Raw genomic sequence first — 18554 nt, 5'->3', positions numbered from 1 at the left:
CATTTGTTTGTTTTGGAATTTGTTGTTCCTTCTGATAATTTTTTAGACTTGTTTTGTTGTTGCACAAGAGAAGGCGCGTTGTTCGTTATTATGGTCTTGCTCTGATTGTTTCCTTGTTCGTCTCTCTTGGATTGGTGAGGTTCGTGCTCAAATTCTCCAAATGGTGAATTACATAGAGTTGCATTTGTAATCTTATTGTGGTGGTGGAGTTGTTGTTGACTGCTGCCTTGTAATATTGGGGTACTTGTTTGGGAAGAAAACAAACTTTGATATGGTTGTGATTGATTTTGTGTAATGAAATTAACTGGATAGGATGTGTTATTGTTTGTCATTATATTGTTATTATTCGCAGTAGTTAAAATTGAGGTGGTCGAAGAGGAGGATGAATCCTGTTGGTGACTATTCATGGATTGCATACTATTGTGTAAATCTGTTGAGAAAGATGAAGTGCTCGCATTATTTTTCTTAACACTATTCATACTCGAATTGTTACCTTCTTCTTCTTGTCTATTCATTACAAAATCAAGAGTTGGTTGTTTACCTGTAACAGTAGATGTTCTATAAAGAGTGGTAGCCAATTCTTGTGGTGATTGTCTTTGAATGGATGGCGAATTGAATGTATTTCGTAGTGACTTATTTTGTTCTATTTGCTTTTGGTATTGTTGAAAGTAGTAGCCAGTCGAAAGAATTGGTGGTGTTCCTTTCACATTATTAATTTGTTGATTCAAATTGAATGCATTGTTTTGGAGAATGCTGGTGGGAAAGAATGGACTTGATGAAGTTGAGCTGGCAGTGGAGCTGGTGCTGCCTCTTCTTCCTGAAGCTCCAAGAAAGTGGGATGCATTTGGATTATTGAACATTTTTCAAAAACGACTGAAATGCAAGAGGAACCGTTATCTTGAGCTATCTTCTAAAACAGTTAGATCAATCACAAAAGCAGTGACAAGTGTTGTCTATTTTGTTGGATACTTCCAAAAGTTGAATTCAATATCTGTTGAATGGTATTGGATTCTTTGTCTTTCTTAAGAGCCAGTCAAAACAGAAGGTTGAGGATCTGATTCTTGATTCTTTTTGTAAAGAGAATCTTAATAACAACGAGGAGTCACGAAGAGAATCCTCTTTAGCAATAGAAAAAAATTATGCAACAATCTTCCTACCACAAACAATACTGTTGCAATTTAGCGGATCCAAACTGATGGCTAAGCTTTGATCAAAGTAATATTGGTAGCCAGTCAAATGCTTGCTACAATTATAATTGGAAGATTATCAACCAACTAGAATTTAATGACTGGAAAGTCTACAAATTATCAGCCTCTAAATTGGTTACTTTAAAAAACCTTCCGATTTTATGTTAGAATATATTCCAATGCTACTGATGATGAACAATAACAACACTCTCTGTCTACAAGATGTTCGTCCACCAACTATTTACCAATCGGAAATTTCACTAAATGATGAATTGATGATTACAGCAATGAAAACAAACTACTATCAATGTTGCTGTTTCCGTGTGTTCCTTGCTTTGAATATTCTTCTTCGCACAAGCTCCAAGATGTGTGTTTGCGAAATTTTTTTACTTCTCAAAAAGTCAATTTTTACGTTTGCCTCCAAATTTTTCAAACAGTTTTTTGGATTTGTGGCGTTTAGTCAGATGAATATCTGGGGAATATAAAGTTGGGGTCAATAGTATTAGGAATTTGATAAAACAAGATATAACGAATATTGATATGAAATTGGAGGTGATCTTTGTGGTCAACTGATAGTATTTGTTTAAATCTGGTGAATTATTATGCGGTGGTTTTTTTATACAATGGTCAGTGACGTGATTATCTGACCAGTTCAGTATTATGAAAGATTGACATGTGGAGTTTAAAAAAGTTCAAGGGACGGAAGCAGAAAATAGTCCTATTATTGGTAAGGCAAACCCATAGAATTTTAATTGTTGGAATCTTTTCAAACCATGGCAATGATGTTTCACTTCACCGAGCAAAAACCTGTTTCACTTGAAATACAACAAAGGATAATTGACAACAAAAAAATGGATTTTCAACCAGTACAACATTTAAGGATTGAAGTTTTACAGATTATTGAGCTTATCTGAGTTGTTTGACTATTTACTCATAATAATGAATGTTAAGTTTTGCATTTTTTTAAAGTTGTCTTGTGACAGATCTCTGTTATACAAAGCGAGCCTGTCATTATGTTGTGCAAAACCTCTGAAAAGCAACATCTCCTCAATGAAAAGCTCAAGATTGGAGATCAATGGGCTTCTCTCCATGGTGCAGTATTTTACAGATTGGTAAACTAGGTTGAATTTTTATTGGAACATGGAGCTGATTACAACATTAAGGATAGCAAGAATCGTTCTCCATTTACTTTAGCTTGTATTATTGTAGCAACATAATGTGAAAAGATTCTCAGAAAGTATGTTAGGGATGATAAGGAACATTTGGAGGAAATGGCCCCAGAAAAAAAATCTGTTTGAAGCTGATTATGACAGCTGTGCAAAATAGATTGATAGCTACAATTAAAGAGATGTTCAACAGTAACCATCTATTTAGCAAAGAATGTAATTAGTACTTGTTAATTCTGAGCAGATCTAAGATAATTTGATCATGATAGGAATGTTCATGATAAAGTATTAATTAATTCATTATATTATTTTAGTCATCATTGATTGCAATGGAGCAATGATAAATGCAAGCAAAAAACCAATAAATTTCTAGAGCGAATCATTTTGCAAGCTATTTTTTCAAATTTGAAAATAAACAGCTGACAATTTAACATTACAATATTCTACAGTAGTCGTAGTATAAAGATATTGTTTAATTAAAACATTCCAGTTCATTGAATAACCTTTGATAAGGTGGGACTTTTAACATTGTTTTACAATCATTGTATGATTGTAGAGCAGCCGAATCGTGGATTATTTAACAATGTATTGGAAATTCGTATGGTTTTCGCGTTTTATTCGAGATCTCATGATGATTCACATACTAATTCGAATAATGATTTGTGAATATACTAAACATTTTAATTCAAGTTGACATTCCGCACTAGAACATGGTTAGTTATGTCTCGTAATCTATTAGAAACAGTAACAAACCAAACCCCTTTAAAAAGATCATTGTTAAACAACCTAAACATTATTCGAAACAAAAAAAATCAAAATGTTTAAAGTAATCCTAGCTATTACTTTTTGTTATCTCGCTGCTGCATATTCTGTAGCAGCACAATGGGGAACAGTCAACAAACCATTCTCTGTCAACTCATTGTGGAATAGTCGTCCAGTCAACCCAATTCTTTCAGGTGTAACAGTTCCAGCATCAACTTATTTCCCAACTGTTCAAGGAGGTGCTTACTCAACTGGTGTTTATGTTGCTTCAGCAACCGATCAACCAATGACCGTTTACGGACCTTCAGCAACTGTTGGTATTAAGAATGTTGATATTGGAGGTTATGTTACTAGTATGGTAATTCCACGTTGGCCAGCTAATGCTGTTCCAGCCACTGGATCTGATGGACATTGTGAAATTTATGTAAGTATTCTTGTAATGTTCAAAATTGTTAACGTATTGAACTATCGAATATATTTTATTGTAGGATCCAATTGCAAAGGTTATTCACTCATTCTGGCAACTCAAGAATGTCACAGGTGTTTGGAGAGCTACTCTTTATGGATGGGCTGCTTTGGATGGAACTGGTTGGGGAGATCCAGCTCATTACTATCAAGGTGCTCGTGCCGTTGGTATTGTCAGTTCTGCTGGTATTATAAGAAAGCACGAAGTTGATGATGGTGATGTCATGTACAGACACGCATTGGCTTTATCTTTAACTTACAATGCTCTTGCTAATGGTAGTAACACTTATGTTTTCCCAGCAACTTCTGCAGATGGTGATGCTTCTACAACCAATTATGGAGCTATTCCAGAAGGTAGTTTGTTAATGCTTCCATCCTCATTCAATGCTTCCAAGTTGACTACTCAAAAGCTTAGAAAAGTTGCAGAAACTTTGAAAACTTATGGAGCTAGAGTAGTTGATAGAAATGTTGGAACTCCTTATGCAATCTATGTTGAAATTGGAGCTAATTACTCTTTGCATCCTCCTGGTGGTTGGAGCAACACCGCAGCCAGTGAATTGCAAACTATTAGAGAAGCTTTGCGTCCTCTTGTTAGTGCCTCCAGTTGGTTGAATGGTAATGGTCAACCAGTTACTTTTTCACAAAATCAAAACTTGTTGTCAATGAGAGGACCATGGACCTTGCAATCTGGTGATGCTTTGGGAGTTTTTGATACTTATCAACAAGCTGTAGTTTTCCCTTCCAAGAGTGCTCGTGTTACTCAAACCAATAGTAATGGAACTGGTTTTGCCAAGTTGAATTGGGCCAAGCCAATTGCTGGTCAATCATACAATCTCACTGCTATTACAACTGGGGGAGGTCAATTGCGTCTTTCATTCAATTTGGATTGTTCAGATTCTACAAAGGTAATCAATAGTGGAGCTCTTAATAATGGACAAAGTTTCGTATTCACTTGGCCAGCTAGTAATTGTTGGCACACATTGTATGCTATCAGTGGACTCAATCAAGCTTCCTCTGTCTCTGCTTCTCTTATTAAGGTTTAAATAAAAATTGCTTTCCTTATTACAATACACTTTTAAATTATTCTTCAAATTTCCAAAATTCGAAAATCCACTTGTATTCTCTCAGTAAACAAAACTCCTTCCCCAAAGACAGATTCTTTCAACGTACTAATAGCAAATATTACAACAATTAACACACCCGAACACTCTAAAACTCCACAAATTGCTTCAAATATTAGATAAATTACCATCATTGTCATCATACGTGCAATATTAAAAAACAATTCAAAGGGCACCACCATCACATTAGAATGGGCGCACCATTAATGGCAAACAAAAAGGATCATCCTCAATAAACAACACTTGAAAAAAATGATTCTACTTCATCCGACACATTATTGCCTCCCATCTCATGAACAATCTTTTCATCAGCACTCAAAGATAAAGTCCGAAAGTAGGAGCAGTTATCATGTTGGTAGGATTTTGCTCTATTTTCTAATTTCCATCTTGGTGATTGTGGTGCTGTATGGTGCCTTGGTATTATTCGATACAATGTATATCAAGTTTGATGAGTACAGGTGTGAGATTGCAAATGTTGAGAGGAAGGAATCTATTCAGAGTTTGATTAGGCAGGATTTGGAACATTTTGTTTATCCTATTCAAGTGAATATGACTAATGTTGGGAATAATATTGAATGGACATCTTTTTGTAAATATAAGAAATTGAATGAAACTTTGAAATGTGCTCAAAGTTTATTGGAATCAAGGTCATTTGCTTGTTATGCCAATTCAAAGAAAGTACAATCCACTAGCTCAATCCAAACATCGAGTGATATTTCCCTAAAGTTATTGGATGAATTTAACTATGATGAATTGTATTGGAGTTTAATAGTATGTGCAGGAGTAATATTCGGATTATCAATTACACTTTTTCTTGTGAACAAATATGCTTCAAGTCAAAAAGTCCAAGAATTTATCAGATTTGGAAAGGGAATGAAATGTTTAGGAGAAGATTCCAATAATATTGCAATAATATCAGAACACAAGTCATCTGAACAACTGGTTATCAATACTGAACATCCTTCTTTGAATATTCTATCGGCCACTTTTCTTCCTGAAGAAGAACTATTCACCTATGAAGCCATTCGTAGAAAGTCATTCAGATATTTATTGGTTTCCTCTATTATTACTATTGTATTGCTGATAGGTTGCATTATTGCTGGAATTGTAATGTTTGTGTATTCGTATGCCTCAACTGATGATCAGACAATTGTTTCATGGATGGCTCCAATTCTAATTCTTCCAGTTTTATTTGCTCTATTCCACACAACACGATACATTCAAGTTTCGGAACATTATTTCATTACCAACAAGAGAATATATTGTCTCAGAGTTGACCACATTGCAAGTAATTTGAGTTATGTGATGAGAGAGAATGTTTCAGAGATTTTCAATGATGCAGACCATGAAGGAAATGTCTATGGAAAGATTAAGATATTTGAAGAAACCATTTCTTGTATTTTATTTAAGGAAGTTTCGGATCCTTACTATTACATTAAATTATTATCAGAGTTGTAAATTATAAATTATTGAGAAATTGTAAATTCCATGGTGTTCTCTTTCCTAACATGTTTACCTTGTTCAAAATTGCTCCACTGTCCAAATCAATCATTAAGAAATCAAAGACTTTAGCGGCAGCAGGTCTCATCAAACAGTACAAAATTCTATTGACATAATCAATTGGTCCCATAATATCATTCAATTCGACATAGTTGCCTTGAACATTGAGAATGGTTTTCATTTTGAATGTTGAACCATCAAGTGTAACAATGGTTCTCTGGAATGCGGTTTTTGAGAGTTGTTTCAATCCTATTCCAATCATTACACCTGTCTTTCTGTCGAATTCCATGGTTTGCATCAGCTCTGTATTCACAATAGTTGTAATTAATTTTCCACTCTTTGGTTCAAATGCATACAAATCATACTCAGCAACTCCAGATCTATTCTTGGCAAATTCCAACCACAAAATATTATTCTTTGGATCAAATCCACAAATGCTTCCAATTGCAATAAGTTCTTGCATTTCATTTAGTTTGGTAATTTGTGAGGTTTCATAATTAATTGAGAGGAGAACAAACTTGGCATTCATACTCTCCTGACCCACAACATAAACATCTCCATTATTTTGATTCACAACAAGAGATTGTCCAAATCCAACCCAATAAGTTTCCACAATTGGCAATAGAATATTCCTCACAATTTCTCCACTCTTTAAACTCATTCCCAACAAGTAAACTCTATTATTTGTACTATTCAAAGACAAGACATAGAAAATCTTATTCACCTCATCAATATCACTCAATTGTTGTGCCATAATTGATTGTCCAGCAGCTTGATTCGGAGGACCAACTGGATTAAAACTAGCATCCGAAGCATTCACTGAAAATAATTGAACCATTGCTTGATTATAAGTTGCAAATAAAGATGATGATTCTAAATTATTAAATTTTCTCAAAGATGAATTTCCTCGTAAAATCATTGCTGATGTTGCATCAGCACATTCCGAATGATTCACAATAACAAATCCCACAATCAACAAGACAACCAACAGGAAAGATATTTTCTGCATTTTTTTTTGAAATTGTTTCCCGCCCAAATTGTTTTTAATAAAATTTAATTTAAAAAAAATGGTCAAAAAGAGTAACGGTAAATCTGGTGTGCTATCTAGTTTGGTTTTCTGTTGCTCTGGAACACTCAGCAAGAAACGATCGGATGTGGAGAGTGATATCAAGAAGAATGGAGGAAAGACTTCATCATCAGTGACCAACTCGACTAATTTTCTGATCACAACAGAACATGAAGCTCGTGGTATTCCTACGTCAAAGGTGAATAATGCAAAAGCAAAAGATGTTCCTATTGTGAGTGAAGATTTTCTATGGAAGTGTATTGATAGTGGAAAGGTTGTAGATTATAGAAAGTACTTGTTGATATCAGGAAGTGGCAGTGGCAGCCATTCGGATGATAGTGGCAGTGATTCGGATAGTGATTCCAAAGCTAAGAAGAAGAGGAAAACATCATCGAAATCAACTGCCAGTAGTTCTGGTAAGGCAAGCAGTTCTGGAAGCAAGATTATCAAATTTAAAGAGTTTAACAAGTTGCCAGACGAAATTGTTCGTCAGATCTTCACATTCTGTTCAGTTTCTGATTTGATTAGATTGTCTTGTATTTCAAAATTCAATACCCTTATTGCTGATGAAACAGAAGAGGAAACAGTTGCATTTTTACTTTCTGTTAGAAATCAAAATGTGAAATCTAGAGTTGAAAATAATCTGTTTCACCATATTCATGATAATGAATACGAATTTAAAGGAGAGCCAGTATTAAAGTTAACACCTGAGGAGATCTGCAACTTGCAGAAATCCATTGGTAGATTAGCTATCACTGCTGAAAAGAGAAAGGATTGGAAAAAGAGAGTCCAAAAAGCCATTCAAGTCGATGTCACCAATCACAAGCATGCAAAGAGAACAGACTACAATTCCTCAACTATCTTCCACTTGATTAAGAGTGAAGAGGCCATGAGTAGATATTTCACAACTGGTCTCAAATATTCTCGAATCTATTTCAAAGACGAGGATGACGGTGATGAGGACGAGGATGATGATGATGAAGAGGAAGGAAAAGTAAAAAGAAAGAATACTTATAAGGGATCAGTTAAACTTCAACTCAAAAAGACATTGGATAATATTGAAAAATTTGAAGAGTTGGATCTTGCCAAATTTGAAGAAGATTTCCACGATAAGAAGCCAAAGATATTCATTGATTGGATCAAGCAGAATTCTAAGAAATTACAACAAATCAATTCAATTAACTTGTTAAATGTTGATGAAGAAGATAATGATGTATGCTATATTCAACAAGATGACATGACTAGTGTTTTCAATAGCCTCCCAAAGTTGTCATTTTGGAGATCTAAGGGTGGTGAAAATTTGAACATTTCAGCTCAATTCAGTCACATCAATCTCAAGTCTCTTGTTTTAATTTCTGCCTCACTGAGCACAGATTTTTTAACAAATTTATTCAATGCCTATCTTCCAAATTTAACTCATTTGGAACTCTTTATAGGACTTTCAGTTGATGGATGCAATGATGAATTTATGAAGAATTCCAAATTACTTTCCAAGGATGAGAAGGGAATCTTTCCAAGTTTGACCTATCTAGGTTTGAGAAATTTTGAGTTTCTTAATCAATGCACAAAGACAATTTTCGAAAGTGCCATCTCAAAGAGAGTTCACATTATTGATTTTTCTCTTTCAAACCTTAATGATAAGGGAGTTAATGAATTTGTAGAACTTTTGGAAAGTGGAATTGAAAGTGATTATTTACATTTACAAATTCTAGACCTGAGTCACTGTTTCGTCTCCAATAAGGTGAGAAGTAGATTGAATCAACTTCCAATTATTGTGAATACATCTCCAGCAGAATGTTATAGCGGTGCAGAAGATGAAGAAGGTGACATTTATCTTCATTCACATTAAAATTCATTTACTGATCCATTAACACTGATAAGGCTTCAATCCATTCTTCTAAACTCCAATCATCAATCTTCTGTGGTTCTTACATGTCACCCGTCTGACGATAACAAAAAACATCATAAAAAAATGATTCGTAGCTTCTCTCTAAAATCCAATTCTCGCAAACATTTCACCCTCCAACTCACTCCCACCATCACCGAAGAATACACACTCGATCAAAACGCCATCATTGATGACTTGCTGCCAGAAATCATCACCAAGCATCCAGAAATCATACCACCTCCTTCAGCCACTACTCATGAACTCCACGTTACCAACTTTAAATCGAGAAAAGTAAACTGGGGTACCTCCATCAAAAACCTCATCAAGGAACAATTCACTCTCACCATCGATCCACCACTCGCTCTTCTCAACGGTGGCTCAGCCTCACCAAAAACAACGCCACGCAGTGGAAGCGTTGCTACTAACAGTAGCAGTAATTTAAATTCTCCCGCCAATTCTACAACTTCCCTATCGAAAAATGAAGCAGGAGCTTCTTCATCATCATTGGCCATTGGTAATAGTACGGATAAGTTGGTGGAGGAGATTACAACTACCTCACCAAGAATTAAAGGAGTGGGTGTTGGACAACATTTGATGAGTGGTTTGAATAGTGGAACAACAACAACAGCAACAGCAACATCATCATCAGATAATAATAATGGAGAGCCTCCGAAGGTTAGTTTGCACTTGTTGTTGAACAAGTTGACTGGTAAGAATACTGCTGATGCTTCATCGGATAGTATGCACACAATGATGAGGAATGCTAGTGTAATTAAAGTGAATCAGAGTTCTCCAATTTTATTTGGAGGATTGTTGGAGAATCACTTCCCAGCTCACTCTTCAATTGCAATGGAGAGTATTCCTCCTGTTTTGGAGAAAATGTTGAGTTATTTGAAACAAGAAAGAGTTCAAAGAACAACAGGTATTTTCAGATTGACAGGATCTACAATGGAAAAGGAAAGATATATTCAATTATTGAATGAAGCACAAGGAAAGAATGGTGACTTGACACCAGTTGTGTTCCCAAACTCTATCGATCCTAATATTGTTTGTAATTTAATGTTGGAATATTTCAAAAGTTTAGATAGAGGTCTCTTTGAACCATTCCAAAAGTTTGTAGAAATTAGCGAACAAACATCTGAAAATGAACGTGTCAATATGATCAGGAGAGAAATCGAAGATATGAATCCAATTTGTAAAAATGTTATTAGAGATTTATTCTATTATTTCGTGCAAGTACTCTTGTACAAGGAAGAGAATAGATTGAGTGTTAAATCCTTGAGTGTTGTATTTGGACCAGTATTCCTTCGTGGTAAAGTAAAGGAGGATGAAGAGGTTGCCATTCAGGTCACCGATGCTAATAAGAAAGGCACAATTAGTGCTACAAAACTAATCACCACTAGACAATTATCACAAAAGATGGTTGACTTTTATTGTAAAACAGTTGGAGCTATTATTGATAATTATAGTTCTATATTTGAGAATGAGATGGAACATAAAATCCATCACAAAAAGAAAAAGGACAAGTCCAATAACAACATGATGGGCACCAAGACATTGGATGCATTCATTCAAAAGTTGCAAGATCACAAACAACAACAAAATCCAAGTTCAAGCAGTAGCAATATTGCTTTGAAACGCCCAGGTGATTCTTCCAATAGTATCTTCTCACCAAGAGAACCTAAAAAACCAACAACTAAAAATGAAGAAGAATGGGAAGGAATCCAAAAATCTTGGATGCAATTTGTTGAAAGTTGGAAGAAGAAATACCAAGATGAAAAGATTGCTCACGAGCAAACGGTCGAGACAATTAAGAGTACAAAGGATGAAATTGAATTTGAAAGAAGTCAAATCAAGGGACAACTTGCCAACTTGAAAGAACAACTTGATGAAAAGAAAAAGTACATTGCTCAAAAGAGGCAAGAATGGGAACTTCAAAGGGAACAAATTGCACTCAATTGGGAAAATGAAAAAGTTGAATTGGAAAAGGAAAAAGCAAAGAGAACCAAGGAAGTCGAAGAAAGCAGAGATCAATTCAAGAAAACACTTGAATATTATAGCATTACAAACTTCCAAATTGATGTTGTTATGGGAGATGAAGACGATGATGCAGTTTCTAGAATGGCTGCAAACAGTGCTCCACCAGGTACTCGTGCTTCTACTGAAGAAAATCCTGAAACAGGAGATACTCCATCTTCCAACAGAAATACTTCTAGATCTGTGATTGGACAAAAGATTGCTGTAGACTCTCGTTTCAAGAAGAAGACAGATGCCACTTCAGCTCCTCCAAGAAAGGGTGATGATGATAGTGATGACAGTGATGAAGAAGAAGCCATCAAGAACAAACACAAGCCATCCAAGAGTGTATTATTCAATGATTTAGATGACAAGACACCTCAATCATCAATTAATAAGACAGCTCCTTCTTCTAGTGTTTTCCTTCCTACTAACAATAAGAAGAAGGATAGCTCTTCGTCCGATGATGATACAGGAATTACCAAACGTTGTGGAGCTTGCAAAAAGAAAATTACTGGAGAGTTTATGGAAACATCTGATAGTTACTTCCACAAACACTGTTTCACTTGTTCTAACTGTATTAAGGAAATTAATGGACCATTTGCCAATGTATCTGGTAAATTCTGGTGTGCTACTTGTATTCAAAACAAGAACAAACACGTGAAATATCAAACCAAAGAAGATCCAGAAAAGAAGCCAAAACCAGCAGCAGCTTCAACGGATATGGAGTGTGCTGCCTGTAAAGAAAAGATTATCAACAAGGCAGACATGGTTAAGGCCCTCTCCAAGACCTACCACAAACAATGCTTTGTCTGTCAAAAGTGTGGTAATGAATTTGAGAATATGAAATTCTATGACCTTTTGGGTGATCCAGTTTGTGCCACATGTAAGAGAAAGTCCATCAAATCTAAAGCTGTAAAATAAAAACATTTACAAATAATTCAAACATTTGGAAACCTTTCTTAAGGGCTGCATTTGTTATTGATTCCACTTAGCGATTTGAACCTTCTGTATAATTTGACCTAACATTATGGAATAATCTTAACAAGAACAACCATTACTTTCCATATTTAAATTCCTACACTTCATTGATCCTCAGCTCAATAAACCAATATACAAAAGTGAAAAATTATACCAATTGCGAAAATAATCGTGTCAATTTCTTTTACCCGAATCATTCAGCAGTTATTATCAAATTATGTAGAACTCTTCCCTGTTGGGCATGCTTCTGTTCTTTACAGTTAACAACCCAACTACAGTAAACTTGTTGCAATACTTGAATGCATTATTATAATAGACAAAGGACAATAGCTGCAATTTTGGCGCTGGATATCTCTCAGTTTCACCAAAACATCAAACTGTGGTATTCATTTTGACAATTAATGGCCACGGTGTGGTTAGATTTGAACGAAGTTAAAAGGGCATGTTTCTCAACAACATCTTTGCAAAGCAATGCAATTCCTTGATTGGTTTAAATTACCAATCAAGGAAGAAACATATGATTGATTCCTAATATTCAAAATGTATGGTTAATACGAATTCATCGTTTTCGAATATTCTTTTAAAATTTAGTCAAGTGCCGCATCCGGATCTTGCTATAAGTACGAGGTAATTTACCAAATAAAAATTGTCTTTTTGTCACAATCGTTCACAAAAACCAAAACAATGTTAAAATAGCAGCTCGTCAGTATAAATATTCGCCAACTGCCCTCAACGTTTTAAGAACCAGATTATGCAAGATCACCAAATGATTCTTTAAAACTGATGTGTTGGTTCCGTCTGGCTTTTCAAATCATTAAAAAAACAACAAACATCAGCTCCATAGAAATGATAACGATGGCTACTCTACCTCGATTGGATATGTCGTGTTCTTCTGTTAACACAACTAATACTACCACTACTACTATGAATAACCACTTAGTAAGAGTGGTGGAGAGTGAGGAAATGACAAGTAGATCACCAAGTGCCATTCAGGAACAACTCAAACTCTATCATTCAATAGAGGCAATTGTAGAGTTGAACGATGACTGTATTGAAGTTCTGAAGGAATATCTCAAGAGAAGAAAGAATGAAGAAATGCTTTCTTGTCTACAACATATTGCTCTGATAAGAAATAGTTATTCGAATAATACACAAAAGAGAGCTTCTCCAACTACATCGAGTCCACCTTCACCATCTACTTCCTCATCTCCTTTTGGATTATTCAAAGCGAATAGACCACAAATTACCTCTCCTACATCAAGTTTAGAACTTGGTGAAATTGCCTCCCTCAAAGTGAAACAGTTCCAAAACTTTTACAATACTTTCATCGACATGGAAAGTAAAACCTGTGTAAATTTACCAAGTGCTATTAGACAATTAGCACAATCTGTATATCAATCATCCACCTCCTTCTCACCATCCAGAAAGGAAAATATTTCACATCTTACAACAATAGAATCCATCGATAGATGTATGGAGAAAATAGATTTAGCACTGAAAATGCAATTCAATAATGAAATTATGCCAACCTTCAAAAAGACACCTGAATTTATAACCTTCCTTCTTACACGAGTGATTGAATTGAGTAATGAATCATCACCAGTGGTTTCCATTCAGACCTCTAAACCACCAACCTATCTCGTAGAAGACATGTTGAATGCCAATGAAATGGGAGAATATGTGAAAGTCTTCGCCAAGAAGAAGTTGATCACTGTAGACCAGCTTAAAAACTTTACCACTGATGATTATCGGGATAAATTCAATATTAAGAAGATTGGCCATCTGAAGAGAATTTCACGACTTGTAAATGAATATTGTACAAATAACAACCTGTAAATATATATGATTTGTTCCTCTCTTCCTAGCTAAAATTTTGATAATAAATTATTTTGATGTTCTCATAACATCTTCCACTACTTGATCAAACTCTTGAATTTGTTGTTGTTGTTGCTCCAATGATGATAATGATAAAGATGTAATTTGTTTCCTTCCATCACGACTATTAGTAATCATCCTCTTGTACTCATCTTGAAACTCTGTAGCCTTCTCCTGATACTTGTTCATCATGGAACGGAATGTATTAGCATAGAAACGAGCCTGTTGTGCATCCATAGTAGAGAAAAGCACCACCACAGGAATAACGGTCAACACTTGCAATAATACAAAGGACATTTTTATTGTTTTTGAATTTTAAAATGGAAATTTTAATATTTTTTAAAAAATGGATTAAATCTTCATATCAAATTTCGTAACGGTAAAGAAGAAGATGAATAAGCTGTTGTGGTTGTATACACACAAAGTTGATGATGGCTAACAATTATTCGGATTATCATGTTGTATGGAGAAGACAACAAAAAAATGGGCAAAACAGCCGAGGAATATAGACAAGAAGGAAATGCTCTGATGAAAAGCAATAAATTGCAACTGGCAATCAACTCTTATTCGAGAGCAATTGCTCTTGATGAGAATGATCATTTAAGTTATTCGAATAGGGCAAAAGCAAACATAGATTTGGGTCATTACTACAATGCTCTCCATGATAGTGAGGCTTGCATTGAAAAGAATACCACAGAAAAGTAACCAGCTTGAAGTTATTGAAGAACTATGATCAGGCTGCAAAAACATGTTCCGATGCTTTGGAACTGTTGCAGTCTGACGGTAGTGCTGACAATAAGGAAGGAATTGAGTTGATCAAGAAATTAAAAGAGGAAATTAGAGTAATTCGAAAGAAATTGAAGAAAGGAATTACAATGTCTGAATTGGACAGTTTTGAAACTGGAAAGGAGGAACTAAAGGAAAGAATCAAAGGATTAACAAGTACATTAACGCCATTCTTTCAGGTTATTGTCAATAGTGACATGACAAGCTTACGAAAATTCGTGGAACAAGACAAGCATGATGTTAATTCAACTGCAAATATTGACATTGGTTTTACTTCTCGTGTGAATGCTTTGCTAGTAGCATTACTGGTAGATAATAAGGAAGCTTTTCAGTTCCTCTTACAAAAAGGATGCAGATGGGAAGAGAGAACGAGCCCACCTTTCAAGTATAATGTTCTTCAAATGACTTGTTTGCTCGTTGAGCCTGCATTCCTAGATTTACTTTTGAAAAGATTATATGAAGAGTATATCAGAGATCCATCTCAAGCTACTAATCTCAAGAATCTTTTCATGTCCAATGAGGAAAAAAGTGGATCTCCTTTTGTTATTTCACTATCAAGGAATTCTGTAGAATCATTGGAAATTATCTTGAATTCATTTCTTTTCACTGGGAAAATCATTACTAAGGAAGAAATTTCAAAGGTTAAAATCAAGGGACAAGGTTTTCTTCATATGATTGCAGAAACAGGAGCAGTGGATTCTTTGAGATTTCTTATTGATAACAATTTTATGGAATATTTGGATGTAAATGAGAAAAATTCTTATGGGAGCACTTCTCTACACTTGGCAGCAAGTGGTAACTCACCTATTACCAAAGATATGGGAGGTTTTAGTATGATTGGAAAACCATCCTGTGATCATTCTGTTTGTGAGAACTGTATTCATTCCCAAGTAATAGATATTCTTGTAACAGAATTAGGAGCAGACCAGTTTTTATTAGATGAATCAAAACTTACACCGTTATCAGTAAGTGTATCACATAGCCACTTTCAAGCCACACAGACATTAATTGAAGTTGGAGCGTTATCCAAGAACCAGTACCTTCATGAAGAGCTATTTACTTTGTCTGCATTGGCGTGCTCTAAAGGAAATACCAATTGTTTACAAATTCTTTTGGACAATCAAGTAATTCCATCTTCTGATTCTTTGAATATGGCAATATTTGAGGGTCATGCAACATGTGTGAAAATATTACTTGAAAGTCAAGCTGTCCCAGATATTAACATACCATGGTTAATTGAAAAAAAGGTTACAAAGCTAACACCTCTGGTACAGGCTTGTCTGCAGGGAAATTTGGATATAGTTCGCTTGATTTTGGGATATAGAAAGCAAAAAATTAATGTAAACCAAGTCCCAAATGGTGTGAAATATTTACCATTGCACGCAGCTTGTATGAGTAATCGACCAAAATTGGTTTTATATTTATTGAGTGTTGGAGCCAATCCTATGTTAATAGACAGTTTAGGAAATTCTATTATGATATATGTTGCATCTCATGGAAACGAAGAACTGGTAAATGCAATTTTCAGCCATTTTGAAAAGACAAGTAAAGATATGAAAGATAAAATTAAGATTGCTCAATTACTAATGACGCAAAAAACTAAAGAAGGATGTAACTGTATTGAGATTGCTGCAAATACTGGTAATATTAGTTCGTTCAATGCTTTAGAAAAAGCAGTCAGAGGGTACGGAATAGTACTTGACAATGTTGAGAATATTAGAAAATCTGTAGAACAGGCTTCCAAAAAAATAGAAAAGAAAAAGAACAAAACAACAAGCACAGAACCTAATATAATGTTTCAGCCTTACAACCTTCCATCTAATACTGTAGGCGATGAAAATCTGTCTCAGTTAAATCAACACATTCCAACTTCAACAACATTTAACAAGCTCTCTGATGGCATGTTTTCTAAAGAAATGAAGATATTATTGGAAAGGGCTATTTCTGCAATTAACAGCGGAAAATCTTGCAAAGATGATACATTGGGAGAATTGTTACTCGACTCGGAAGGTATGAAGAGGTTGTGTAAAATGAATTTTGATCTGGAGTGGTGCAGGTTAATCAAACATGCTGATGATATTAGTGATGAAGATCTTATCTACCTCAATATTTTCTATTCTAACATGTTCATGTTTATGAGCCAAGATAACAAATCAAAACTGAATCAAGAAAAATGTTTTGATAAATTCTTCTCCAAGATAATGTTTGGTAAAGACAGATTCAAAAAGAAAAGCTTACTTGCACTAACAACCCAATCCATCAGAAACTGGTATGGTGGATCATCATACGTAGAGGTACTTCTTAAGCTTGAAGGAGGATTAATTGGACACTTGATTAATAACTCAATTTTCTTACTTATACAAGAAGATGTGAAAATCCAACAACTTGGTGCCCCTCTATTCAAAGATGTTTGTCTACTATTTGCTAATCAAAATGAGATGAGGTATCACGTTCACTACATGCTTAATAATGCAAATGGTATGGAACATGTTATTTCTCTATTGAAAAAAAATCTCAAGTCCGGATTCAAACTTGTAGATCCTGAAATTACTAGATTACTAATGGATATTGTACAATATTATTCATGGGATTTCCCTCAAGAAGTTTACAATTTGGAAGGAATTCAAATGGCTTTGGAATATCTTGATAATATGGAATTCCTTGTGTGGGAAACAAATGAAAACTCTTTGGCTGTCATTTTCGGAATACTTCAAAATGTGCCACCCGAAATGAGGCAACAAATTGAAAAACAATTTAAGATTATGGAGAGAACGTATGGCTACTTAAAAAATTATCAAAAGTACAACACTCAATTCGTAAATTATTCCATTCGTGCTCTTAGTTTTGTAATTAATTATGGCACAATGTCAGACAGTGAGAAGGAGAATTTTCTTAAAACACTAATCAAAGCTGTGCAGCACCACATTCCTCCAAAAACCAACAACTTGAGTGATGAGCAGGTATCTTTATTTAGACATAGCACCCAATCCTTCTCAATTCTATCTAGTGAAAGCAGAGAATTAGCAAACATGCTTCTCAAGAATACTGAACGAGGATTGTTGTACTTTGTAAAAATGTGCTTGATTGGTCCAGAGAGACTTAAAGCAAATCTTGTATCCACAATTGGTGTACTTTGTTACAAATCAGATATTATGGAAGATTTTAGAATCACGAATGATCCTCTATTTTTGGGATTATTAGATTGGGCAATGAAAGAATCTATGGGAACAAACCCATTCCTTCAAAATGGTTGTTTAAACCTGCTTACTGCAATGCATTTATCCACTCAAAAGGATTCAAAGATTACCTTTAAAGTAGGCACAACGGACCTTCAGGCCGAAGATTACACACCTTTCAATCCTGCCAAAACAAGTCAACCTTCAAGATGTTGTTTTTGTGCAAGAAATGGAGTGAAGAGTAGATGTGGTGAATGTAAAAAAGTGTACTACTGCTCACGAGAATGTCAATTATCAGATTGGATATTCCATCAATGTATTTGTAAAAACAAGAAGTAGAATCAAAAATCTAATTCAATCTTTTACTTTCAGCATATTCTTCCCTATTGATATTCATGCCAAATGTCGATTTTCCATTCATCAAATTTGCCAATATCTTGCCTCCTCTCCAAGCTGAATGAATTCTATTGGAATAACCTCTCACGTTGACAGGAGTGGCAGTTGGAATCAAATCTTTAATACCACTCTTTAATCTATCCATAAATCTTGGAATCATTGTCGTTCC

The 18554-nt window shown here is 34.8% G+C and overlaps 7 protein-coding genes across 7 annotated transcripts in view; 5 read left to right on the top strand and 2 right to left on the bottom strand.

Annotated features, from left to right (window-relative positions):
* Window positions 1-860, bottom strand: part of NAEGRDRAFT_80155 (uncharacterized protein) — a gene marked incomplete at both ends in the record, with an annotated part of 6192 nt that extends 5332 nt beyond the window's left edge. The window contains one exon of the mRNA XM_002675832.1: window positions 266-860. Coding sequence (XP_002675878.1) covers window positions 266-860 — 595 coding nt within the window. The remainder of the gene's footprint in view (window positions 1-265) is intronic.
* A 2310-nt stretch (window positions 861-3170) lies between these two features.
* NAEGRDRAFT_68901 (uncharacterized protein) lies at window positions 3171-4623 on the top strand (the record flags this gene model as incomplete). The annotated part of the gene is made up of 2 exons (XM_002675911.1): window positions 3171-3539; window positions 3604-4623. 2 exons carry the CDS (start codon window positions 3171-3173, stop codon window positions 4621-4623), a joined length of 1389 nt encoding a protein of 462 aa, XP_002675957.1.
* A 1537-nt stretch (window positions 4624-6160) lies between these two features.
* NAEGRDRAFT_68900 (uncharacterized protein) lies at window positions 6161-7039 on the bottom strand (the record flags this gene model as incomplete). The annotated part of the gene is made up of 1 exon (XM_002675831.1): window positions 6161-7039. One exon carries the CDS (start codon window positions 7037-7039, stop codon window positions 6161-6163), a length of 879 nt encoding a protein of 292 aa, XP_002675877.1.
* Window positions 7040-7268: 229 nt separating this feature from the next.
* On the top strand, window positions 7269-9116 carry NAEGRDRAFT_68899 (BRCT domain-containing protein; the record flags this gene model as incomplete). Its single annotated transcript, XM_002675910.1, has 1 exon — window positions 7269-9116. One exon carries the CDS (start codon window positions 7269-7271, stop codon window positions 9114-9116), a length of 1848 nt encoding a protein of 615 aa, XP_002675956.1.
* Window positions 9117-9239: 123 nt separating this feature from the next.
* NAEGRDRAFT_80154 (rho GTPase activating protein) lies at window positions 9240-12109 on the top strand (the record flags this gene model as incomplete). Its single annotated transcript, XM_002675909.1, has 1 exon — window positions 9240-12109. One exon carries the CDS (start codon window positions 9240-9242, stop codon window positions 12093-12095), a length of 2856 nt encoding a protein of 951 aa, XP_002675955.1. The 3' UTR covers window positions 12096-12109.
* Window positions 12110-13007: 898 nt separating this feature from the next.
* NAEGRDRAFT_49959 (uncharacterized protein) lies at window positions 13008-13988 on the top strand (the record flags this gene model as incomplete). Its single annotated transcript, XM_002675908.1, has 1 exon — window positions 13008-13988. The coding sequence occupies one exon, from the start codon at window positions 13008-13010 to the stop codon at window positions 13986-13988; it is 981 nt and encodes a 326-aa protein (XP_002675954.1).
* Window positions 13989-14902: 914 nt separating this feature from the next.
* On the top strand, window positions 14903-18328 carry NAEGRDRAFT_49958 (uncharacterized protein; the record flags this gene model as incomplete). Its single annotated transcript, XM_002675907.1, has 1 exon — window positions 14903-18328. One exon carries the CDS (start codon window positions 14903-14905, stop codon window positions 18326-18328), a length of 3426 nt encoding a protein of 1141 aa, XP_002675953.1.
* Window positions 18329-18554: the final 226 nt, after the last annotated feature.

This window comes from Naegleria gruberi, assembly GCF_000004985.1.
Source record: "Naegleria gruberi genomic scaffold NAEGRscaffold_31, whole genome shotgun sequence".
Classification (NCBI taxonomy): Eukaryota; Heterolobosea; class Eutetramitea; order Acrasida; family Naegleriidae; genus Naegleria; species Naegleria gruberi.
This window is presented reverse-complemented; position numbering and strand designations above follow the sequence as displayed.